General features: G+C 41.4%; 1 protein-coding gene across 1 annotated transcript in view; it reads left to right on the forward strand.

The window, feature by feature from the left end:
* gria4b (glutamate receptor, ionotropic, AMPA 4b) overlaps positions 1–22,203 on the forward strand; it is a 54,468-nt gene that overhangs the window by 13,751 nt on the left and 18,514 nt on the right. The window contains exons 4-10 of the mRNA XM_031868983.1: positions 300–353; positions 1,506–1,664; positions 4,813–4,980; positions 5,422–5,526; positions 7,293–7,403; positions 14,792–14,998; positions 18,432–18,805. Coding sequence (XP_031724843.1) covers positions 300–353; positions 1,506–1,664; positions 4,813–4,980; positions 5,422–5,526; positions 7,293–7,403; positions 14,792–14,998; positions 18,432–18,805 — 1,178 coding nt within the window. The remainder of the gene's footprint in view (positions 1–299; positions 354–1,505; positions 1,665–4,812; positions 4,981–5,421; positions 5,527–7,292; positions 7,404–14,791; positions 14,999–18,431; positions 18,806–22,203) is intronic.

A 22,203-nucleotide genomic window follows, 5' to 3' on the forward strand; every position in this document is an offset into this window, starting at 1 on the left:
TGTGTGTGTGTGTGTGTGTGTGTGTGTGTGTGTGTGTGTGTGTGTGTCAGAGTGTCGAGAAGCATTGTCATGTCTCTGGAAGCGTGAAGCGTTTACTTCTTCAGTGAGACGCTGACATGACTAACTGTTCATTTGTTTAGACATCCCATCTTCTACGTATTAAACCTTGACGTTCCCAATGTGTCAAGACACACACACGCACACACTTGCCTGTCGCATGCATCATTTCATGTAATCAACGTGTGTTTATGCTGTAATCCAGTCAGATTAACGCTGAGCTCTGCTCCGCCTCCTCACAGATCGTCAGTGTCGGGAAACATGTCAAAGGCTACCATTACATCATGGCCAACCTGGTGAGGGGATATGACTTCTGATGGTTTACTTGTTTGTTCTTTCTTTCTTCTAATCATATCTTTATCACACATCTCTCTTGCCATCTCATAAATTCTCACTAGTCCATTTATCGAAACAGTGTTGTGGTGTTGATGTGCGGACTGCATCTTTAAAGGGCTGGCTATAGAAACAGACGCTAAAGCAGATAACAGACACGTATTCGCAGGATTCACTGATACTGGACCAAAGTGGTATTTCTGTCGCCTAATCCTAACTAAGTTGTTTATTTTGAAAAGACGGTATAGGCACGTAACGAGCGGAAGTTGACACGTGCATAACTGATGCTAGAGGTTGTGGAGACCGTCGTACTTTCAAGGGCCACTGACCAAGCTGCAGTATCAGACCTCCTCAAAAATCCACATCTTCGTTCTTTGCTGAATTTCATGCTAAAGATCAGCCGAAGCAAAAGTTAGGCTTCAGCAGTTAGAGTTAATCACATCAAGTGTCTATCTTCTAAAGTTACAGTACTTTTGGAAGAAATTCCCCTCTTTGATTTACTGTCCCTTCACTGCAGCTCAGCAGGGAAACACTGCCCAGGGAAACAAAAAAAGCAAGTTTTGTACAAAAACAAAAATATTGGAAGATGTTTGCTGAAGCCTCATATTACCTTTGCTCCAGGGCATTTTTATACAAAGTAAGGATTGTGGATTTTGTCCCCCACCTCCTATTGAAATCTTGTTAGGACGGGATTGCTTCAGGGCCAGTATGGACAGCAGAAAATGATTCTATCAGTGTACATATGGGCATGTGTGTATATGCACATATCCTTTAATGTAAGAACTGTTCAGCCTTCAATTCCTAACCATGGAAACTATTGAGGTCTGACACAGACTGCTGTAATGTTCAGCTCCCTCTGAAGGCTTCCAAGGATCATGATATGTAATATGATGGTCCTGGATCAGTTGCTCTTATTCCCCTCATTTACACAGTAGTTTAGTGGTACTTCAATGCTGGCCAGCTGTGAGTGTCTTGCCCAAAAATGTGATAAGATCAAATCATCAATACTACAGCTGCCAAAAGAGTATCTTTAGATTTCATTGTTTCTGTCATTGACATATTTCTTTTTGCCATCACTGGATTCAGTGTGCTCTTTCCCCTTGTTGCCCCTCAAGGGTTTTAAGGACATCAACCTGGAGCGCTTCATGCACGGTGGAGCCAACGTGACAGGCTTCCAGCTGGTCGACTTCAGCAACCCCATGGTCATCAAACTGATGCAACGCTGGAATAAGCTGGATCAGAGGGAGTACCCGGGCTCGGACGCCCCACCCAAGGTATGTAGTCTCAAAATCAGATGAAATCAGATCAGCAATGCAGCATCTTATTGTGGTTTGGTTCTGCAGCTGTGAGCTGGGATCCTTCTGAAAACTCTCTGATGCACAGGCTGGGACACACTTGTTGTTGCTGTGTTTTTTGCTGATTTCTTTGGGCTGATTTTAATGTTGTGATCCCTGATTTTTAATGTTGCGTTATCCTTTAGCAAAGACCATAACGACAACAAGCAAGTCCCAGCTGTGTACATCACTTTGTAGTGTAAGATGTTTCTTCTGTTGCTGTGTTGTGTGTGTTTGCAGTGCGTTGAGCTCTCAGGGCCACCGTATCTCTTGCATCAAAAACGTCAGTGTTCAGAAGTCAACTCTCAAATCCCATTTGTGAGCTTTCAGGTCGATTTCAAATCTCTAAAATAGGATTTTGAGACTGTAGTGAAATGAGCTAAAACCAATGGCTACCTGGAGTTTGGGAAATGAATTAAGAACGGATGGCATGTTTTTCAAGAATAGTGGACGGTCGTGTAGATGACATGCTATTTGTAGTGAATGGGCCTACATATGCAAAGCCACGGCCCTTCAATGATTCCTCTGGGGTGACTGGAGTTGTTGCAACAGCGAAAAAAAATAGCAGATGCAGCAAAGAAAGTAATAATATTTCAAGAAAGGACAATGCCAGATAAGATGAAATGGGTATGAATATATAGCAGCAGCATGTTTGCAAGGTGTGCAGACAGAAGCAGCACCTTGATGCAAAAACGAATGAATAACAAACACATTCACGAGCGTGTGCAGACGAGGCATCGGCAGCGGCAATCGGCTCCACTTTGTCCACCACTGTCATCTGCAGAGACGTGGCAGACTGACCCACTTTAGATTCTTTTCTGGCGCACAGATTGCAAATGGCACTGGGGCAAGAAGGCATCACGCAATGGTGGTCCAGTGTCCAGCAAAGATTTCCATGATAAAAACCAGATGCAGTGGAGTGGAAACGGTGCGAGTCAAGCAGTGTGTAGTATGTGTGTCTGATGGATTGGGGGTGGTTCAAATTAAAAGTTTACACCACAGGGCAATATCACATGAGGTTATGTGTGTGTTTGCGTGTGCGTGTGCGTGTGCGTTTATCCCCACTCTATTTCTTGATGAATTGCTCTCTCTCCTAAAAATCCACTCAGCCTAAATTACTCTGCTCCCTATTACGTTTGTCTACAGCCACAGTCAGCCCTTCTTTCTAATAATATATTAACACTACCGGTTAGTTTGGCCCTTCCTCTGGCATGTTTACTCACTTTGCAAAGACAAATGTTATGTGTAGTGTTTGTAAGTTCCAGGAATCTGCAGGTAGTGAAGTAATGAGCCCTTCCTTTACTGTACTGTGTGAGAGCAAGCTTTAGGGACCCCATTTCCACTTGGTATTACCATGTAATCTGTATCTGCACACGCTACCTTGACAGTGACGTCTGATTAAGATCTTTTTGTACACCTGGTATTAATATGCTTATTTGCTAAGCATAATATCAGTGGTGTACAGTGACAAGAGGAGTTTGAATAAAATCCTTTGCATTTGATTGGACCGCTAAAAATGATGTTAGATGAGGATGACGAGGGAGTAATGAAAGGCAAACTTTGCAGATTTTCAGCTGGCTCTGTGTCACTGCAGAGCGGGCAGCACATGCAGAAGGCGCCCGGTCTCCCTCCATGCCACCATCGCCCGAGCTCCCTGCTCACCCGCCGGTAAAACTCATTCGGTCTCTTTGCGTCATCCAGCAGATGTTCATCTGCACGTACTGCCTGCACTGCAGTGTCGCAGAGCCAGCTGAAAATCTGCAAAGTTTGCCTTGCATGCATTAGTTTTATTTTGCCCACTGAAATCCAAAAACTCTTCTTATCGCTTCATAGCGCTCGTTGCCCAGAGTGTCATTTGATTGGAGGATTTTCTGTTAATGCCCCAGGGTGCAGGATGAGTCATCAAACATTTGAAACCATTTTGCAGAAAGAGAAAAGACACGGAATTGTTGCGGATTTTCATTTAAAATGTACTCTGATACAGATTGTCTTATTTGCATTTATTTGGCATATAACATGAGATGAATGTACAACTCACACAGGGACACAAGATTAAAACTAGGAAAATATATTTTATTTATTAAGTCTGGCTCATGTCATTTGACTGCAGAATTAATCAACTCCCTCATGTCAACCTGTCCATGTTCATTTCTCTAATAGCAGTGAAGATGGTCTCGACTCTCAGTGATTTTATCCTGCGCCTTGATTGTTTGTGTGTTACTTTGGGCAGCTTGTCAAAGAGTAACAGGGGGATAGACTGCAGCAGTCTCTGTGGAGAGCCATAATGTCACAGTGAGCAGTGGGCTAATGAATAGGATCCATCCCCCGGCCGGAGGCAAAGTTAATGAACTCCTGCTAGCCGGGATAATTAATGCCAGACTGCTACCCGGCTGGACTAAACCTTCACCTTTTCCCTTTCTTTTTCGCCCGCTCGCCCTCCTTCTTCCTGCCGTTTGTCATTCACTGAATTAATTTTCTGCCACGCTGGAGGTGGGTTTTAGGGAAATGTATGGCCTTCCTGACGGAGAGAGTGATTCTTGTAGATGCAAACAATCAGAGACAACTCAAAATCTTCGTGTCAAAAGACAGATTAGGAGAAATTGTATGGCTTACACTGTGGGGAAAATGCTCTCTCCCTCTTCTCCTTTCCATTTCCAGAAAATAATGGGCAGAGTAAAAAGGCTGCAACTTCTTGCAAAAGCCAGGCCGTTACAACATACTGCTTGGTCCTGCAGAAACTCAGCGTGCTCTCAGAGGCAGAGGAGATCTGACCAGCAAATATTGCAGAACATTTTGTCCATCCAGCTAAATCAGCATTTAATTGGCCGCATAGTGTGTGTCCCCAGGTACCGTATGTACCCAAAACAGACCGAGAAGAAGGTTGGCCTGCAGGTTACAAAGACTGTAATTTACAAATCGCACGGCACATTCATACCAGGCTTTTATTTGAATCTAATATGCCAGAGTTGAACCATATCACCTACTGCAGTGTGTTCATGTGATGTTACGTTGTTTCAGAAAGCTGCGCATAACCCAACAGTGCCCACACACAGTGAAGTCTATCTGACCACCTCCTCTTGTCTCCCAGTACACCTCAGCGCTGACATATGACGGGGTGATGGTGATGGCCGAGGCCTTCAGAAACCTGCGCAGGCAGAAGGTAGACATTTCCAGACGGGGGAACGCCGGCGACTGTCTGGCCAACCCCGCCGCCCCGTGGAACCAAGGCATCGACATGGAGCGTACTCTCAAACAGGTGAGAGACTAAAAGACACGACATCACACATTGATCTAAACTGATCTTCTGATTTGAGGAGACTCAACTTACTTCTTACTTTTCCTTTACTTCCAAGAACTTTTGTTCTACTACTCAATAGTACAAAAACAAAAAGTCCAGGTGAACTTTAGCTATCTAGCCAGTTGTTCACTAGTTGGCTGGGTAGCTTTCTCACTCCACTATAGTTCAATGCTACACTGGTTATAGAAAATGAGCCACACAAAGATGCACTCATCTGGTATTAATGTGCCTTCCTACGCTGTGGTGAGCGTGTGGATGAAGCATAATGTTGTTTCACTGTAAAACACCCTGTGAAAAGCTGCTCCATTACAAACTCTTTTGGTAGTAAATACATTTTCTTTCAATCTTTATGTGGAGTAATTGAATAATATTTGCTGCTGTTCATATCATTGTGTGCAGGTCCGACTGCAGGGATTAACAGGTAATGTCCAGTTTGACCACTATGGCCGCAGGGTCAACTACACTATGGACGTGTTTGAACTGAAGAGTAACGGACCCAGACGGGTAAAACATCACACCACACTGCTCACATTTGTGTGTTATGTTTTATATTTGTCCAAGTCAAGTCAGTAGTACTGTATATTTTAGCATACACATTATTTTCCCTTCTGTCATGTGAAGTATTTGGGGGCTGAGATGACACAGACAGCTGTGTGGCATTTGCTATTATCATAAGTAGGTTGTAAAATAAAGATTCAGCCTCTGCTGGCGTCTCTACTTCTGGTGTGCAAGGATGGATGTCTGTTGACGAAATGCAGGGGAAAATGGGAAAAAGAGAGAGAGAGAGCACTTGTGAGAGTGATGGCGAGAGGATGAAATGAAATAGAGAGCAATCAAGGTAGAGGCAGGGGAGGGGGGGGAGGGGGGAGCAGAGAGGAGTTCCCATCAATCAAAAGCTGCTTTGGCCTGTCTTACTGTGCACCGTGAGGGTCCTGTCAGGACACGGTGTGTGTGTGTGTGTGTGTGTGTGTGTGAGTGTGTGTGTGTGTGAGTGTGCGCGCATGTGTCAGTCATGGCCTCTCTGCTACATTTTCCATGTTCCTCAATCATCCCAATGTCCCAACACACAGGAGGTATCAGCCAATCACAGCTCTTCTTTCCCCACCAGCGGCGTCCAACCAGCAGCCAGCTGGCGCGCTCAACGTCACCACTCCTCTGACTTATAGCTGCTTATATTTGTCAAAGCTCTTTGTCTATTTCACTATCTATACATCACTTTGACACAGTATTGGTTTTACAGATATTGGTTGTTTGTTAAAAATTGCATATGGGCAAACCAGCACCATTTTCTATACCTCCTCTGGATAGACAGAGCGTGCTCACATTGTGACCGCAGCATATCATGTCTATCAGTTCCACTCGGTCAGTTTGACCCTGAAGGATTTCTGGAAGACGACAGTAATGTCAGCCGAACATGAAATAGCTTTTGACAAAAAGAAGCAGCACAACATTGAGCTTGAAATTGGAATCCTGCATGAGCGCGTTTCAGGCTGGGTAATAATTCAACATCACCACTTATTGTTGTTTAAATGGAATCTCAGCATGATGAATACATGTTTAGAAATAACAAAACAATGAGTATGAAAGTAACGTTTGGCTTTGGAAATAGCAGTTTGAAAAAACAATCTACTCACTTGCTGCATCCAAGCTTTAATCCACGAGTTTTAAAGATCTAAAAAAAAAAAAAAAAAAAAAAGAAAAAAAGCTAAATTACAAAAACATGAACCAAAAATCGGGACCTGGACTCAAGGCGCACCGACAGTGACTTGAGTTGTACTGGTTTAAAAATTCCTTACGAGCATCTCTGGGTTTGAGAGTCGAGAGGGATGTGTTAAATTACAGTTAATTATAAACTGTCATTAGCTGGAGACCCAGAAGTAATTATACGATACCCTTGAACTCTAACTGTTATTGAAAAATTGGTTAGGGTTATTTCATGCCTAATAATGTTTGCAAAATATTCCTGTTACCACGGCTGACGTTATATACAAGTCTATATCCATATAGGGGCATATGTTTTAAAGTGAATTTATTATTATTATTATTGTTAATATTAATATTATATATTGAAAATATAGCTATGCCTTGGTGTAAGCAGACCGGATGGCATACAGCAGATGATAGAACATTCATTACAACCATAATACCCTTGCGACTTGACTTGGACACACAAAAAATCACTTGCAAGCATTTCTGACTTGAACACACACACACACACACACACACACACACACACATATGCACAATCTCATACTGTGTTTTCCCGGCAGATCGGCTACTGGAACGATGCAGACAAACTGGTGCTGATCCAGGACTCTCCTCTGCTTCCAAATGACACTTCTCGCATGGAGAACCGCACTGTTGTCGTTACTACCATCATGGTAAGAGACCGTCATGCGCTCGCCAACACACACTCACACATTTGTAGTGCAAGAGGACTTTATTATCTAATACATAATCTGTTTGGGATATGCAGAGTCAGGAGGTTCAGTGGCTACATGTCATAAGTCCTTACCGCCAACATCAAAACCTGCATGCACTATAACCCGACATTAAAGTATGGTGGTCAGCTGCACTGTTATCCTTCATCCTCTCCTCCTTGTAAAGCGCCTCCGTTTTTAAGGAGGCGCTTTACAAGTATTACTACAGAACTCTCAGTATTTGCACTTTAACACAGTCAACAGCTATTCTCAATGAATCTTGCATTCTTGGGCAATTGTTCTTGTTTGATGCTGTGTTTTATCGTCGATGCCGATATAATGTAGACATGCTGTATGCGCAGAATCTACCTTGACTTTTTTTTAGCTATTTAAAAAAGTTTTGTTGCCAGCCTTTAGACCAGAGAGTAAGTTGTTTTCTGCCATTTTGCTCAGACACAACATCAACATTCTCACTGGGAGAAATTCATCATAAAAAGGTTAGAGATACCAATCATCCAGTAATAGTAGCTGCTATAGAACAGAATACAGCAGCGGCAACAACATGCTGTGGTGTGACAAGATAATCTCAACTTAAAGGTGCCCTTCTGTAGCCAACATTTCATCACACATAACACCTTGACCGTCAAATTGATTATATCTCAGGATGAATAGTAAAAATATCCAACTGTGAACCGATGAAATTTGCATGGATGCTCAGATTTCAGCTTTTTACAGACCCCTGAAGGACGTTATGTTGTGTACTATGACTGACTAGAATCCATGCTTTGATACAACATTATCAGTAAGGAGACTCTCTATTACTCAAATAGAAAACTTCAACAAACCATCATACAACTCCAGAATCGACAACTGTCACTTACATCCTCTTGTATTGCACCAGTAAACATCTCACAAAGTAGTCAAACAGCTGCCGTTACTGCGAATTTGGCTGTCATTGCACAGATAAAAGAGTTCATAAAAGAGTTACACACTGCTATAAAATCAATCAAAGTATTTTACACATGATAGAAATCAAAGGCCTTTGCATGGCTTGTCAATCTCTGGATGTAGCAATGACTCTGACATGGCTGACTGCAGTTAAAGCAGCCAAATTATGAGTGCACATGTAGCAGCTGAGTGGAGGAGGGAAGGAGGTGGGAATGGAGAGTCACAGCTCAGCACAATCCTCCCTCTTTTCAGCCCCTGATGAGGAACCCCATTTTAAGAAACTGAGCCCCAGTTGGATGCAAGCAAGGATATGAAAGCCCTTAATGGCAGAGGGATGGACACAACAACCCGAGCCAAAATGAAGCCCTAAAGACTCTGGGCGAGAGGAGACACACGGCAACTTTGTTAATGGACACCCTGTTCAGAAAACTGAACAAGAAATGGAGCCACTCAGAGCTGTAATGGAGCCCCTCGAGAGGAAAATGAAATGCAAATGGCGGCAAAAAAAAAAAAGACGGTGCTTGTGGATGGACACCCATTGAGGCTAAAATGGGTCCCAAAGAGCACAGTGTCTGTTTACTAGCATTAACAAGCTCCCGCTACACCTGTTTGTGTGTGTTAGAGTCATACATTGTCATGCCCGGTGTGTTTGTGTGGCCAATCACAGCTTGAATCCCATCCTGATTTGAATTTGTAATTTTGCAAAGATCTACGGCCCTGAACTATAAAGTGAGGCGGCACCAGAATGTGATTATGTATCATGTCTAACTGAGTTCCTGTCTGCTCTAAATCTGTCACTTCCTCTGACTACCTGCTCCCCCGTACAGTACATTACACACTCAGAGGGCTTCCTGTGAGCTTTAAACAGCTTAGAAAGACTAATGCTCTCATAATCACCCCAGTTCATATCCATCACGCTTTTATGCAGCATGATATTATGGTTACATTATGACGGCTTCCTTTCACTCCCGCGTTTAATGTTTGTGAGAGTTATGTTTGTTTAAACTTAATGAAGTGTCCCAGTGTTATATTGCAGCAAGGCTGCCTCTGTGTCTTAGGAACTTTTAAGGAGCAGTTATAAAAGAGTTCTTCAATATGTCATTTGTCACCTAGTGTGGGCTAGTTGCCCTCTGGTTTCAGCGTGTGAATAAGCTAGATATTCACAACCCAGACCTGTCTTGGTACTGTATGCACAGCAGTGAAATCGGTAGCATTGTTGTTGTGTGACAGTAGACTTAATGGCAAATAGTGCAGAAAGTTAACACACCATATCCCGGGACTTCTCTCAACTTGAACTTTAACTTAAAGAACCTTGTCAGTCTTTTGTACAAGAACAATAACAAAAGAAGTAAGGATGGTATTGTTGTCGATTTTGTCACGTTTATGAGAACATGAGATGTAAGTTTAAGCGCAGACAGAATCTAGGCACAGCTGAGTTGGTAGTTTGGGCATTGTGATTTTTATTTCTCAATAATCTAGTTTTGTCTTTTTAAATATTTCCCCACACATTTCAGCGATGTGTTGTATCCCCTACTCTGCTAAAGATGTTGTTGTTTTAGTCACCCTTGTTGTGATGTGACACACTAGAGTTCTGCACTGGCCTACAGGCCCAGACCCGAACCGTGGCCTGTACACGCACCACCTGGTTTTGATCATTTTAGACCCAAACTTAACCCAAGACCTGAGGCTCTATTTTCGTTATTACCGAAAGACAAAGTTATATGCTTGTTTTGGAAAAGTTTCTTACAATGGCAACACACAGTTAAAGAGCAGCGTACAGCCACTTCCCCAAGCTTTACAACAGGGCTACTGCTGCTTCTTAGCCACCAGTTTTTATTTTGAACCTTATAGATAGTTTTTGATGAGGGCGAAAAAAAGCCGTTTCAGAACCCAACATTTGTCAGCAAATTTATTTCATAAGGCCATTCACGTGTATACTTTGAATGAATAGATCTGCAACCACCTCATGATCTTCTTTTGTCCGGTGGAATTTTATTAGTAGTGTAAATAGCTATATGTCTTTAGCTAAAAGTGTTTATAGACATCAACGATGACTCATATCTTCCTGGAGGTTAGTGCGTTAACAGTGAAGCTCCCGCAGACAAGGACAACGTTTGACTGTCATCGTATTGGCAGGACAAGGCTGAAAGCTTTGATGAAGTGTGTCTTTGGCTTCAAACTCATCCATTGCACTTTAAACCTGGCACACTGTCAATCTACCAGAGGGCAAACAAGTACAGACAAGGTCCTGCTATAATCATGCTTTTGTTAGCCTTTGTTCAAGGAACTCTGAGGGAGAAGGACGTGTTTTGATTTTCTGGATTGAGACTATTTTGGTATCCCAAATCCGTCCTGAAGATGCAACTACATAGATGTTTTGGAGCACATTGGGCCTCATCCAAGAACCTCTCATATGAACAGATTTGTTTTTTAGTGGCATAATGATTTAAATAAATACTTCGCCCACAAAATGACTATTTGTAAAACAATTGCTCACCCTGTGTTAGCCTGAATTCTTAAATAAAACATCTACTTTCAAACTTCTCAACTCATGCATTATAATCCAAGTCATACTCACTACTTCCCAAACATAAATCTTCGCTAAAACCGTACTATATAAAACACTTACACTCACAGAGGAGTAGTGCACCGGTGCAACACTTTTTATGAAGAACCTGAGATCATAACACACACAGAGTGAGGCTCAAGTAGACATTATATCTTTACATAGCAAATAGCAATAATAATTCTATGAAAATCGAATAGAGAACCTTTAAGTTGAAACAAACGATTTACAAAACGTTTCTGCATTTAAGAGGGTTTGCTAAATCCGGTGAGCAACCTTTGTCTGATTTAATCTCACAGAAATGAGTGAGAAAGAGAGGTGCAGGGTAAAATCACAGAAATGTTCATGCATGAGGCCTGTTTTATGTTTGTGGGATCATGGATGTTAAAAATGGTAATAATTTAGTGATTTGAGTGTTTTTCACTAAAATATGGAACAGAATGTTGCCGCTTTTCTCTACTCATTTTCAAACTGAATGTGCAACAGATTGTTTATCTCACATTATTCAAACACAAAACCAAACAGTCAGTTTCTAGGCAGCTCAGTCAAACAACTCTAATGTGGGTAAATATAGAATGTGTGTTTGTTTGTGTGTGTGTGCCCTTATTTACGTATGTATGGATTTGTGACATGACAATGATGTGTGTATGTGTTTTAATGGCATGTTTAATTAGTCTCATTAGGCAATGATTGAAGCAGTGTGGTTGGGATTATTGACCAGCCTGTCAGCCCTGCTGGCCTTTGCTGTGAAGACCTCTGAAGCACTGCCCTCTTCTCATGCCAGAATCACTGACTGCATCCTTTATCTCTGCTCCTCTGGCTGCCAGCACTGTCATGCAGCCCGCTATCATAAATCACGTGGATTAGGGCCGTCTTCCCCCTCTGATATACATCCAAAACATCCGCGACTTGTAAATAGTCTTCATAATTAAAGTGGTCGAGCTTCATTAAAAGCGTATCATGAATTACATTTTTCAGCCGTTGTAAATTTTGTTTTGTTTTGTTCGAGTTGTCAGTAGAAGAAAAACGTGGTATTGCTTTGCATGAAGTGGTGCTCGTAGGACAGTAAAAGCCATCATGTGTAGAATTTTTATTCTCATCTTCCTTCTTTGTTTTTTAAATTAATTCCAGTTCAATCATTGCAGTCTGTATTGTGTTCCAACTATTTTTACCTGATTGGATCTATGGATTGCTGCCTGCCACCGTGTCTATTTTGATTATACCACTTGACCTTTTCAAATACTGCTGGAGCAGTTCAGTCCTGATTGAGTTGGCGATAACGGTGTAGTGTAATCTGGAGGCAACAAACACTCCTCGAGCAGCTGCTTTGTCAGACTGATGTATCCGTTTGCAGCGCAGCCAAAACTCACGTTATTTTGATTAAAAAGTTAGTCAATGACTGACATTTTGAAAATCATGACATGAGCCACTGCAATCTGATTTCATGCTGCACATGGCGATAGTTTCCACACAGCGTCAGGAGAGTTTGTTACCTTGATGAGGAGTTGCCGGTGTGCAGCCTGACGCCTACAGCTCTTCATCCAACGGCTTACTGTGGCTGCTCTCCCTAATTCCATTAACCTCAAACTGATCCACTGTCCCAAAAATAGAAAAGTTGAATTGATTTTGTTTTTTTGTTATGTAGATGTATTGTTGAATAATTGCTGTCAGCGCTGACCAGGTTTCACAATAAAGCCACCCTGCTTTATATGTTATAGAGGCAGTAGGAAATGTTGAGTTTGCAATAGCAGCAACTTAATAAAGCTCTGATACAATATTAGCAGTTAGGCTGACATCATTTAGATAAAATTTCAACCGCAGATGCTGATTTACATGCATGCGTCTTAATCTTTGTATTACAATTTTTTTATAACCTTTACCTATAATCTTAATTTAATGCATTATTAGCGCATCATGATGCATCTAAACCCCCAAGTAAAAATAACTTGTTTGTGTTGTGTAAATTCTGCAAGGACCGAGCTTAAATACCGCTCTATAATTATATTTGCATTGTTTTGTGCTACAGCACCATGTTGGGAAACATAAATTCTGATTTTTTCTCATTTTGACGCGAAGCTGCAAACTTGTGCCATTATTATGTTGTACAGTCACATTGTGTTGTGCCGCGGGCTCAGCTGAGCATTTGCATTCTCTTCCCACTGAGGAGTCTTTGGTTTACCTTGCTTCGGCCCCGGGCAATGTAAAAAAAAAAAAACACATCTCACAATAAATTGCTGTCGTGCGCAACATGAAATCCGCTGCCTTCCATGACAAAAGTAATTTGTTTGGAAATATGAACGCAGAAAGCAGGCAAGGTTTACACTTAGAACAGCGAATCGAGTGATCTATAACCTCCTGCTGGTCACAGTGGAGACTAATGTAGCCACCTCTGATTACTAGTGTTCAAGTGGAGTCGAGTCGAGTCAGGCTTGTTAAGTCATTCAGTCTGACTGCAGCTCATTTCTCATTTCCCTACAGTTCTATGTCAGCCTCCATGTCTGCTCAGTCATGCTTTCCTTCCTTCTCTTTGAGTCTCTTTGTATCATGCATCCACACTAACACTTTTTTTCTCCACCTTCCTGCCTAAACCTCAGTCTGTGCTGTGTTTATGCAGCGTTAGGCTGTCATCATGATTACACATGCATCCCTTTCTGCTGTTCTCTAAATTATCTCCAAGCAGTTGGGATCAAGTTGTGTTAAAATCATTACATTTAAAGCTGCACTATGATTTTCTCTGGTAGTAGAACAGGACATGTTTAGTTATAGAGATTCAGAGAAGGAGAGTTTGGTTTGAATTCAGAGTTCCTGAAGTAAAAGTGTTTCTCATTTTCTGCAGATAGCGTTAGGAGACAGTTGGATCACTTCCACACCCTGAAGGGACATGAAGTTCTCCCAGTTGAATCACCAGTTTAAAAGATGAACGACTATGTTAGAAAATACCTGGTTCTTTGATTTTTAAAAAGTCAAAGGAACATGTTCATTAAAACGTACAGAGAAAAGATGACTCCCAAGGTGCATCTCTGTAGGAAACATTGATTCACTGAGTTTAAAGTTATGCTTTTAGATTAAATTAGGTTTGGATTCTGTTTCAATTTTGGATGATTGACAACATGATACAGTTCACATTCTCATCATAGCGCAGGAATATTGATCATGTGGACTTTATCTGGTTGTAAAATGTGTTATAATCCAAGTTAGCAACAGTAACTTTAATTAAATCACATCATCATATCAGTCAGAGATGATGCCAAACTATTTTTTTAAATAGCATCTTAAATGGAGCAGCTTTAAAATGTCAAACTATTATGTTTATCATGATCAGTACAGAAGAAATTAAATTTCATGAACTGACTGAAGTGAAACTGAAGTTACCCTGTGGAGTGGAGGATTGTGTTTCTCACCAAAACGCATTGCGTGTTTCCTAGACGCCGCACAAAAATGTCAAATGTATATCCTGCCTTAAACTACATTTGACGCCTACATTGTTTACATCCTTGTTTGCGAGCCAGAAATATTGTTCTGCTGCATTTCTATGTTTCGAAAGGTGTTGCTGCCACCAAATATCTTTCAATGAAGTAGCATGAAACCATCAGCAAAAACGCATCATGCTTGTGCATAACAAAACGGGGGCCTCACTCATCAAAACATTGCTCCGCTGCACTCCCAGTGGTCAAAACCTCCACCGGGTACCTTTAACCTCAACCCTGGTTGAGCTGCGGTTCCTGCTTTTCATTCTGTTTTCTGTTGGTGTGTCAATGAACCATTGTGCGAGCCCTCATGTCCGTGTGTCTGTCTGTCTGACGGTTTGGTTCACTGGTTATGGTCCCTTGTGTAGGAGGGTCCCTATGTGATGCTCAAGAAGAACTGGGAGATGTACGAGGGCAACGACCAGTTCGAGGGATACTGCGTGGACCTGGCCTCGGAGATCGCCAAACACATCGGCATCAAGTACAAAATCTCCATCGTTCCTGACGGAAAGTACGGCGCCAGGGACCCAGAGACGAAGATCTGGAACGGCATGGTCGGGGAGCTGGTGTACGGGGTAGGAACCTTTGTTTGTTTATACTCTTTGGCTGACAGGAAGGGATTCTTCTCCAAGCTGACTCATCTCATTTAAACTTTAATTTGTCAGTAAGATTCAAGATGGTATTTAGAGACAATATCAGGTCTTCTTCTTATGTGTTAGTGCTAATAATAAATGTGTACGGCAGATTGGCTTTGGACAGAATAATTGGTTCTTAAGGCTGAAAATGGACAAAAATTAGTCATCAAGTCCTGTTATTCATGTGAAACTGTAAGCAGAGGCTTTCATAAAAGCAAAGATATATTAAATGGAAAAGTTTGTTCATAAATAATATTCCAATGACCTTTTATAAACATAATAAAGCCATAATGACATATCCTAATGCATTTATGCTTGTTTAAATGTCAACATGGAAACAGCTTATCATACATTCTCACATAATAGCCAGTATGAAAGTTATGGCCAGCACAAATAAGTAAAGGCCTTTAAGAAACATATGAACTATATATTTAAAAAAGAAACATAGCTCATATAGTTAATTGAGCTTAATGAGCCTTTTTAAAAGCACTTATTCCATAAGTACAACAACAGTCATGTCATACTCACCAATCGTTGATCGTTGAAAATATTTCAAATTAAAAGCCAACCAGGAACATGAGTGATTATGCAGTTTCGGCTGGGATGCTTTTATTGTGAAACATTACAAAGTGTCGAGTGTGAAAAATGGCAAAAATGTATTGCAACTAGAAATAATGAATGAATGCAAACAGCATTTCTGTCGGTGAAGAGAAGCTCGAAGTGATGGAATTAATGCTGATGAAATGTACATTAACCTGAATTCATCAAGACAACAGGTGAAGTCTTCAGTTTGTATCAACAGGAAATGAAAAGAGGAGCAGATCAGATCTTAATAAAATATGATGATATAACAGCTGGTTCTAAAGTCCCATTCCACTATTCAATAAAATACTATGAGTAAGTTAAAAAGACTGTATGTAAAATACTGTATAATAAAGCTTTAACTGGACAAGGAGTCACTGTACCAACAGTATTTCTTGATCTACAGAGTTTGACTTAATATCTGTTTGAAGCACCGTTCCTGTTTTATGTTCACTGTGTTGATAATTAAACCCACCTGAAATGAAACTGTAAACAGGCCAGCAGTCTCTGTTGGTATTGAAGTGAGCAGGAAGCATTAGAGCTGAGCTTTTGGAGGGGTTTAAAGAAGAAAAGTAGTGGTTTGGAGCTTGTTAAAGAATCTCCGAGGTGATGATTTGATGGAGATGAGATGAGGCGTCTTTCTGATGCTGACCTTGCAGTGGGATCAAAGGCTATGCAAGCATGCGATTTCAGGTTTGGAGTTCAAGGCCGAAACAAACATCAAAGTGAGAAAAGAGAGGAGTGTTGTTGTTTTTTTTTTGAATGTTTTTGGGGACTAATACAGAATAGAAAGAATTTAAAGTGAAAAAATGGTCACTCACACTAAATTTAGGTTGAATTGATTTGGATTTGTCCCTGCTGTGTCACTGATGGAGACCATAGAACAGTAGTTATTTAACCTTTGTCCAATTTTTAAGTTGGCTTACATGAGCAGTAATATAAATTAGTTTGAAATGAGTTCAGTCCAAAAAGAGAAGCCACAGTTTTTCTAGTCCTTTTTTCTCCTGATGAGATAAATGGCCTTTTCACATAGTGGCATTTTCGTCGCTCTGCCTCTTCGGTACTGCAGTGACTCACTGTGAAGTCGACTGCAGCGAGTGCGAGGAGATGCACAGTTCGGGATGTGTCAGGACTGATCAAGCAGTACACTGCATTTTTGGTGTAAAGACTAACCAGGTTGGTCCAAAGCACAGGAATGTGCTCTCTGCTATTTTCATCTCTTTAACAAACACACTGAGCAGAAACACGTCCTGTCCTAAAGCTTTGCTTTAAACAGAAGACATGATGGGCAACATACTTAAACTAAAATCAGGAATACTTAAGATCAGATCAGATCAGAAGTGTTTATTGCCAAGTATGTTACACATACAAGGATTTTGACGATGTGAATGGTGCGTAACAATAAACACAGTGCAATAGTAGTAAGTATGTATATACTCCTTTGTCCAAGTCTAGTTGTCATCAGATAATTTGGGACTTTAACCCTATCAGTCCCAGACCAAAAAATCAATAATGCGCAGGATTTTTTTGTTCTTTCACAGTCATAGTTTTGGTCTCACTATTATTTTGTACTAATTGTTACATGAAAGTTAAACATAAATATTCCACATGATTACTTTTTTACTTAAGGGTAGAAGTATGAGGGATTTAGGATGAACACCCAAGGCCCCTTTCACACTTGACAAAAAATTAATTAATATCCTTAAAAGCCACCAGACTCCGGTTAGACAACTGTAATTTTTCCTCACAAGTATAGTAATACCTGCATCAGTGTGTGTTTGAAATTATATGCTGTGCTATGTGTGTATAGCAAGTATTGCACTATAGTGTGTGATTTAGGGCATAGCTTTTTCTACAGCATTCATGGGAATGTCTGAGGACATGGAAGCTGTCAGCACTTTCCCGTCCAAGACTTTGCTGAGAGACCATTCATCTCTTCTCGGCTTTTCCCTGAAAAAAGACTCCGCGATATCACAAAAGCTCTGCCTCCTTTTAACCTCCCATGTATTTTAGCGCTCACCAAATGCCCCGAGGCTGTCATCTTAGTTCATTTTGCTGAGGATGAAAGAACTTAAATCTCTTTCATTTTCTTCCCCTCGTCGTTGTTTTCTTCTTTCCTACCTCCTTAAGTGTCAGATGGCCGTAATGAAACCTTAAATTCTTGCTGATATTAAGCCCTTTGCTCTCAAGCCAGGCAGACAAGGTCACGAGTGTTGCTAAGTCACATACTGTAATCTGGTTTGCGGATTCTCAGCAAGCCAGTGTGAACCTTTCCACAGCTGCAAACCTCAGAGGTGGCTGTATCCCATTTTTTGCCTTCCGGTGCTGTAAGCATATTTCTCTGATACATTATTTTATCCTCCCTGCTGATTCTCTCAGAGCTTCAGCTAAGCCTCTCCGCATTAGAGAGGGTTTCAGAGTTTATTTTTCAATTTCCTTTCTTTCTCTTTCTTTCTTAAACTTGATCACTCCGAGATGTATTCAGCCGCCGTCTAAACTTGACGGCTTTGAGATTTGTTCAGTCAAGGGAGGAATTCAGATATATACGACATGAGCTGAGGAGAAAAGAAATGGGGTAATTGTTGTTTTGTTTTCTGATGGCTGGCTGGTTATCGGCCTTCGGGGTGTCATATCTGTGACTAAGTGATGTTTGATTGTTGCATGGCCCAGCTCAGAGAGATGATCCATCATTTGCTTTTTGTTTATCTGTCATCATTTGGATTTAGAGTTTCTCTCAGAGGAGGCTCATTCAGATGGCTGATCAAAATCCTTTTCATCTAAATCCCCACAGAAAGCGGAAATTGCTGTGGCCCCTTTGACTATCACGTTGGTCCGGGAGGAGGTGATCGACTTCTCCAAGCCCTTCATGTCGCTGGGCATTTCCATCATGATCAAGAAACCCCAAAAATCCAAACCAGGGGTGTTCTCCTTCCTGGACCCGTTGGCCTACGAGATCTGGATGTGCATCGTGTTCGCCTATATAGGCGTGAGCGTGGTGCTCTTCCTGGTCAGCCGCTTCAGCCCGTACGAATGGCACACCGAGGAGCCCGAGGAGGGCACCGACGGTCCGCCAAGCGATCAGCCCCCCAATGAGTTTGGTATCTTCAACTCCCTCTGGTTCTCCCTGGGCGCCTTCATGCAGCAGGGCTGTGACATCTCCCCCAGGTAAGACACACTTTTACAAAACTGTCAAAGAGTTTCATCTCAAAAAACTACAACAGTTACTGGATGTTTGAGACCAAGTCCCACTAATACATTGTAAGCTTTTTTTGTCCTCAGGCTGGGGGCACATTACATGACTTTTAGGCCAATTATAATTGCTATCTGCTGTCACGTCCAAATGGATTGTCTGGACGAGTCCTTAAATCCCTCGCCTGCCAATCCTGTTAAGACCTTTATCATCATATTAAACATGTTTGATTGACACAAACTGGACATGTCTAGACACCCTCCAGTGACAAGCCGTATGACAGTGAAAAAGAAGAAAAAACAACTAAATCAGGATGTTTTTCAGTCTTGATGTTGTTAATCATGTTTAGTTGTCATTGGCACGAAAATAACGGTTGTCATTACTTTTTTAATTCAGAACAAAACAGTTGTGTAGTGTGTTCTTAGCTTGAGTCAAAACTAACGTTCACATTTAAGCTTTCATCGTAAACCATGGGAATAAGTGAAAATTACTATTGATTTATATATGATACATTTCTACCATGACTACATTGTTTTATTTACTTATAGTATATTATTTTATACTGTGAAAACCTCAGTTTTGTTACTCTCAAACTAATTTAAGATTGACCAAATTTAAGGTTTTGAATTATGTAATTCCATGTTGTTTGACCCTAAAGATGAAAACAACTTGGTGGCTAAAGGAATACTTCAAGCTTTGGTAAAATCACTTGTTTGCTTTCTCACTGAGTTTCTCACCTGTTTCCAGTCTTTATGCTAAGCTAAGCTAAACACGTCCCATCTCTAGCTCCTTACTTAACCCATATGTGAGATAAATAAGAGAATTTTCCAAAATGCTGAACTATTCCTTTAAACTTCAACCAATTACACTGAAAACTATTTTTTTTAGAAAGCTTTCACAAGCCACAGTCTATTTGGCTGGTCCGAATTAGAGAGAAACTTATACTTTTGGTTTTTCTGTTTTGACTGGTTCGGTTTCACAGTGCACCAAAAAAAAAAGCGGCCCAAAAAAGAAAAGTGATTGCTGAGGGGCATGTTCGAATTGGCAAATTTATGTTCTCTTCGGCCCAAATGGCAAACATCGGACTGCAGAAGTCCAAGTCAGTCCTCTCCACTCATGTTAACCTCTCATTTACCTGTGTCCATCTCATCAAAGTCTGTGCAGGGAGCCTGCGTTTTGCACTTCATGCAACTGGGTCCTATTATTTTGTCCCAGCAATCGAAACGCTTGAAAACAACCTAAGACCCCCTCTCACAAGCGATTTCGGACCTGTAGTTTTGGTCTGCACCAGAGTACGATTACTGTGTTCACAACCGCACCAGGGGTTGAACCAATTAAAACTATCGAATTGTTGGCTTGTGAAAGCGCCCTAATTTTCATCTTACCAATTTTAGCTTAATTATTTAAGTAAGTTATTGCACATAACCTGCTGTATATGAGTGGTAATTTGCATGTGAACTGATAAGTATAATACAGATAGTAATATTTGTAGTATAGTAGTATAGTATTAGGTATCAAGTGTGTTTTGTGTTCTTAGCGCAACACATGAGGCTGTAGCAGTGTGTCTGCTGCTCACGCTCTGTTTACCTGTACATGCACAGTGGCATCGCACTTGTTTTGTGTATATGCGGTGTATTTGTGTGTGTGAGGGAGAGAGAGAAAGAGAGAGTGTGTTTCTGCCAGTATTGATTTTTTGTCTTACTCTCTTTCTCTCTCTTCTACAGCCGCATTGTTCCTCGCTGTCTGACTTGCATACACTATGTTGTCTGCTTGTTAGGGAATTAGGTTGTCTCTGCGTCTGTCAGCTTCGGCAGTTGTGACTTCGCTCTTGTGCGCCTCACGTCTGTCTACGGGAGCTCCAGTTACATTGGCAACCGTGGTTCTGTAGAGCCGCTGTTTGCTCCATAGTATATGAAACTTGTGTGATTCATTGAGAACACACTGTCAAGGTGTTGTCTTTCAACGTGTCTGTGACTTCTCTTCCCTTTGTCCAAATTACGAGACTCAAACCCAGCATCCCTTGAGCTTAAGACTAGCAGACTGGTGTCTAATCAACATGGAGTACTTTGGTAGAAGGGTGGAGAAATTAGGGCTTGTACACTTAACTGTCTGTCTGTGTTCCTCTGCAGCATTTAAGGGCTGGTCGTCCTGTCCGTCATCACACTCCGGCATTCTCTCTGCCCACATCTTCTGTTAGTAGGGCTGCACAAACAATCGTCTACCCACATTTAAATAAACAGGATCGACTGTGATAATGATGTTTATTATCTTTGATCCGCTCACATGAACTCCGCTGCATATCAAATCAAACGCTTTCGAAACTAACAGCCAGCCACCAGGGGGCAATGTTGTAGGTGCAGTGGGCCCTAATTTACTGTAAATTTTACAGGCAAAATTAAATGCACTGAATTTGTGCAATGTGAAAGTGAAAGCACTTTATTTTGCCTAAAAATGTACTTCTTTCTTTCTTTATTTTACTTCTAGGCTCTGTGAATAAGGACTGTTTATTTAAATGGGAAAGTGTATTAGAAAAATGTTGTCGCTAAAATTAATGAAAATTTGTGATCTCAATATTGATCAAAACAATCTTGATTATCATTTTGGCCATAATTGTGCAGCCCTAACTGTAAGGGTCAAACCTATGGACTGGTAAAGCCTGTAATTCTTAATGGTTTCCCATTTCCTGTCGAGCCTTTCTTATCTGTTTGAATGGCTTTGTCAAGCTTAAAGTTCCAGCAAATGGATTGTTTGGGCTATTTTAAGCGACTGCTATAATGGCCTCCGTAGTTATATTTAAGTCTGTCATATAATACCTCTTTTATCTGCTTTAAGCCCTTATGGATCATGTACTGTAATAGAGTTGGTAAGATTTTAGGAGATGAAAGGTAGACCAAACCAGCCTGTATCTTTCAGCCTTCCCCCCCCACACCAGAGGAGATCAGATGGAGGATTCCGAGGTACATTAGCCTGGCCTCACGTAAGCAACCTTTAGAGGAGACTGCAGTGGACCTGTGACTGTGATTAAGCACACTTATTTAACGAGTACACTTGCTTTGTTCACATGTGTGCCGTCCACCAACCACCATCACCACCAGTGCTTGTCACATCTCCGCCTGTGTAGTGCAGATAAGGATTTTAGAGCCGCACAACAATGTTGGCATCAGAATGAAAAGTCTACATTTCAAACCTCTCTGTCTCTGGCTGTGGTCCCCGCTGCATTCCCCCTGTCACTGCTAATCCCATGGGCCTCTCCCAATCCATCAGCACAGAGCCCCAGAGCTCAGGAGCGCTTCCACTCCAGTTTAGCCTGACAGGGCAACATGCAAATCCCTTCACACGGGGGAGATTAGAAGGGCGAGGAGGGAGTGACAAA

This window comes from Anarrhichthys ocellatus, unplaced genomic scaffold (genome assembly GCF_004355925.1).
Source record: "Anarrhichthys ocellatus isolate YVR2014 unplaced genomic scaffold, GSC_Weel_1.0 scaffold45, whole genome shotgun sequence".
Lineage (NCBI taxonomy): Eukaryota > Metazoa > Chordata > Actinopteri > Perciformes > Anarhichadidae > Anarrhichthys > Anarrhichthys ocellatus.